The following is a 4,586-nucleotide window of genomic DNA, read 5'->3' as shown; positions in this document are numbered from 1 at the left end:
AAAAATCCATCTCATTTGAATTTCTCACCATTCAGTATTGTTAATAACACAATGTGAAACAAATAACGGTTTCGCTGAGTGTGACCAAAGCCAGATTCCATGTATAGATGGAGAATAACTTGCCACATGTTTTTTTTTTTCTTCCAATTTACTGTTCATTTCCTTTATAATGTCATGGTGTTACTTCATGAATGGTACCTTCAGCCACTGCAGTACATCTGTGTTTCCTCAGCCAGAATTATTTCTTCGAGGTTGTTACTCAGCATCCAGAAAAATCTCACGCAGACTGCACCATACTAATTGGCTCAGTACAATTAGGATAAAATGAAAGTGTTTTGCTATTGATCTTTGCTTGTTATTAGTTTACACAAACAGAAAATTAGATTGAGGAAGTCTAATACAGTATCAAAATATTCTTTCTCATTGCAGGAAATATCACTGGTACTCTTAAAAGGAGGTATTTTAGAGCAGGACTTCCTTTCTTTCTCCTTTTTTTCTAATCCTGTCTTTCTGACTTTTAAAAAATTTCTCGAAGGGAAATAACGAAATTTAACGTCTTGTTAAATAACGAGGGTGTTCAGAGGCAGCATGGCAATGCCGTGACTTAAACAAGGCTCAGGCAATATTTATGAGACCATTATATCAAGGTCTAATACTGTGCTGCTTGTTACCCTAACTTCACATAACATCATGTTAATAAATCTTCACAAGCTGTGTGGTTGTAAAGTGCATCATAATAATCAGTATCATTCATCTAATGAATCACTTGATTTGTGTTTGCTTTGTGTTGTTCCAACCTCGTAAGCCATAACATCGCAGCGTAGGGACCCTTCTCACGGTCCCAATAACGAACCACCTGCTCTGAGTCCTTGGTTCTCGACATGCTCAGGGGGAGGCACAGGTTCACCCTCGCACCCTCCATCCCTTTGCAGCAGGTCAGGTTACATGGGTTGCTCACACAGGTATCACTTCTATTGTGGAAATTTTCTGGAGATCCTGGTATCGATCCTTCTGCAGACTCCATGCAGTTGTACGGTTTTACTTGCCCAGACCAGTGAAGTTGCTCGGTATTTATAATTTCGGCACTGCGGCAGTGCCCACTGTCAGGGGTGAACTGTTAGACATGACTGCGCCTCTGCCTGTGGAGAGTGTTCCTGTTGGCATGGACAGAGATCTGCAGATGAAAAAGCAGGGCAGACTTTGCTTTGTGCTTTTTAACATTTGTTATATTGCAGGCACGATTCTCTTTCTTTATCACAGAGTACATAAACATCTGCTTGAAAATATATGATTTGAAGTACAGGGTGTTGTTTTTTCTGAGACTTAGAGTCTTAATCCTTTTGACTGACAGATCTAAACTTGAATTTTATTTTGTTCTCCATCACAGCAGTAAGTTTAGTCCAACTACAGTTTTCGTTGCTGCAATACAAATATACAAAGCCTACAGTAGTGCTGGCGGCTTATATATAAAATTTGAGGATTAAGAAACCAATGCAAACAAACAAAGACTCTCAGCTTTAAGTCAGGAGAAGAGTGTTGTTGGACTGGCCTTTTACTTCTGTCACAATTAATCTGAAGTCATAGCAGCCAAATCCTACAGCTCTGTTCATAGCTGCAGTAAGTTCTAATAAGGCAATAGTCATTTGAAGAGGAAATTTGTCTTGTCTATTTGAAATGTTCGTTAATTGCCAAAAATGCCGCTGTTTTTGCATTGTGTGTGTGTGACGTACTTTTCGTTTTTACCTTCTAAATAATTTGTGCAAATAATCCCTCTTATTTTTTCAGCCCACCTAAACCAACGGTGTTCATCTCTGGTGTCATTGCTAGGGTAAGATTACTATTAAATTTCTTTCAATCATAGAAAAACGATTGTAGGCTTTTCAGAATTATCACTGATCAGAGCAAAATTAATCTTTTTCATTCCCTTCCTTTTTTATGAGAAGAGGCTTTATGTTTCATAAATTTTTTTAAGTCCCTTTGAGCATTCTTTTTGATTTTGTGTGAAATTGAAATTATTTATTAAAATTACTTCTACCTTTTCACTTTGAATTTTAGCACTTTAAGTTTATTGGATTTCTTTTCATATCTAAGCTAGATATTACTGCATTCATTTTCTTTGAAAGCAGTTGCATGTAAGTCTGCTGCTATAGCTTGATCTGTGCTGGGGAGCAACACTCCTGCTTGTAAGGATACGTGTTTGAACTTAGGTGTTTCAGCTGCCATGTGTGGCTTGAGGTACTTGGAATTTGAGGTGTTGTTCCTTGGATTTTAATAGCAGTCAGGACCTGGAACTCCGTAAGCTAAATCATTAGTATTAACTAGCCATTAATGGTATGATCAGTAATTGTGACATGTACGATCAGTGTGTTGTGACAGGGTTTTTTATCGTGGCTTCACGTGATGGGTACCTTTATCATGATGGCCATCACTGGGGTGTGCAGTGGGGTGGTTTACCTGTAAGATGTGATGGTTGTGTCAGATCACGTAGGTGGAAAGAGCGAGCTGATGCAGTTTTCCCCAGCTCGTAGGGGTAGTAGACAGCCACTGATGTATTTCCTGGACCTCCATCTGCACCAAGGTGAGCACCTACTTAGGCATTCAGATCCCTAATTACTTATAACTAATTATTGCATTTATGTTTAGTAATTTTGGTAGCACGTTAACAGTTGTAGGTGTGTGATATTTTTTTACAAGTGACATAGGAAATCTCAGACATAAACACAGGCCCCCAGGTTAGTAGACATACAAAAGATTCAAAATGAAAAAAAAATATTTTCTTGACATTTGGTTTTGGGATTTTTTTTTTTGGTAACTCAGCTCTTCCTTAGCTGATCAATCACTTGACACAAGGTACTATATTTATCCACAGGACGCTGTCAGCTACAGGTTTGTTTATTAACCTGAAGAGCAAAAATGTTTTATCATTTTCTGAGATTTATAGCTCCCAAACATGTATCAGAATTTCTTCTCTATGTAATAAACAAAACCTAGCAATGCTTTTTTGAACTCAGAGTAATTTTTCAATTACATTTTCAAGTTTCCTGATAGTTCACATCAGTGTCAAATTGAGTTTGGTATACTGTGACCTGTCCTGTTTAATGTCTTTGTCAAACAGAAGGCTCTTCATCAGGTTTGTGGATGGCACCAAGTTGAGAGGAACAATTAATAAGTTTGAGGGCAGGGCTTCTGCTCAGTGGGACCCGGACAGGCTGGAAGAATGGCAGGCAGCAGCTGGACAGAAGCCAGCCACGTGCAGGAAAGCAAGAAGGCCAACAGCATCCTAGGCTGCGTTAGAACAAAGGCAGGGATTGTCCACCTCTGCTCAGCATGCTTTAGGCCACATATGGGATAATTCATCCAGTTTTGGAGAGCCATGTGTGTGAAAGGTGTTGATAAACCAGAGCGAGTTCCCTGGAGGGTGTCCAAGGTGGTCAGGTGCTGGAGCACAGCCCTGGGAGGAGAGGCAGAGGGAACAGGCCTTGTTTAGCATGGAGAAGAGAGGGTTTGGGGAGGACCTAACAGCACAGCTTCCCACATCTACAAGGAAGTTTTTAAGAAGGTGGAGCCAGACTGTTCAGAGTGGTAAGTGGCAGGCAGACAAGAGACAGCAAGACAGAAATTGAAATGCAAGGGCCTGACTAGACATAAAAAACCCCCAACTTTTTCACTGTGGAGACATTCAAGCAGTGGAGCAGTGGAGCAGGTTGCCTGAAGGGGCTGTTCAGTCTCTGTCCTTAGAGGTTTTCAAGACCAGACTGGATGAAAACCTTGAGTAAGTCGGTCTGATCTCAGCACTAGCTCTGCTTTGATCAGACCGTTGGGCTAGAGACATCCTGAGGACCCTTCCAACCTGAATTAATCTATGATATTTTGATTTGAAGATAGGCATTTCCTGCTAACACCTACAGACTGACTGTCATCTGCTCAACAGTCACAGTATGCACAAGTTGTAGAAGAGCTGCATTCACATCACCTGTTTGAGACAAGGTGTGAGGGGTCAGAGAGGTGTGGAAAAGGCAAACAGGAGCATCAGGGGGGAAAGAAGGTAGAAAATGTCAAGACTTAGGAGAGGAGGTATTTGAAAACTGGAAGCAACTTGGAGTACAGACAGAAGTGATAAATGTAAAAAGTTAACCTAGTGATCAAGATTTAAAAAAGGAAAGTTATGTCAGATCAGAAAGGAAAAATTTGGACTAGATTGAAATGGGGTCAGGTGAGGCCATCTAAGACATCAGCTCTTTGTACAAAATATCTGTTTGTAAGGCGGTCATGCCGTGAGCTGATGGAGTACAGGGCATTTCTAGCATATGGTGCGTTGGTCCCAGTTTCTAAAGAGGGAAGATGCAGTGATCTTCTCCCCCTCTCACTGAGCACTGGTAGTAGTTGTTTCCCGTTGCTTTTTGAGAACCTCATGGGACTGACCCTAGAAATGACAGTTGTAAATAAGTAGCGGAAGAGTTACACCTGAACTGAGCCTGCCCCACAGCAGCACGTGGGAACTAACACTAGCAGACCTGGCTGAGAGAGCGGGTTTAACTTAAAATAACAGCCACCCCTAAGATTTTAGTCAAAAGGAGTTTTCCGTA

The 4,586-nt window shown here is 40.8% G+C and overlaps 1 protein-coding gene across 1 annotated transcript in view; it reads left to right on the top strand.

Annotated features, from left to right (window-relative positions):
* Positions 1–1,785: 1,785 nt before the first annotated feature.
* Positions 1,786–4,586, top strand: part of DAP (death-associated protein) — a gene marked incomplete at its 5' end in the record, with an annotated part of 3,390 nt that continues 589 nt past the window's right edge. Inside the window, one exon of the mRNA XM_010154139.1 lies at positions 1,786–1,828. Within this exon, the coding sequence (XP_010152441.1) occupies positions 1,786–1,828 (43 nt within the window). The remainder of the gene's footprint in view (positions 1,829–4,586) is intronic.

This window comes from Eurypyga helias, unplaced genomic scaffold (genome assembly GCF_000690775.1).
Source record: "Eurypyga helias isolate BGI_N326 unplaced genomic scaffold, ASM69077v1 scaffold11310, whole genome shotgun sequence".
Taxonomy (NCBI): Eukaryota; Metazoa; Chordata; class Aves; order Eurypygiformes; family Eurypygidae; genus Eurypyga; species Eurypyga helias.
This window is presented reverse-complemented; position numbering and strand designations above follow the sequence as displayed.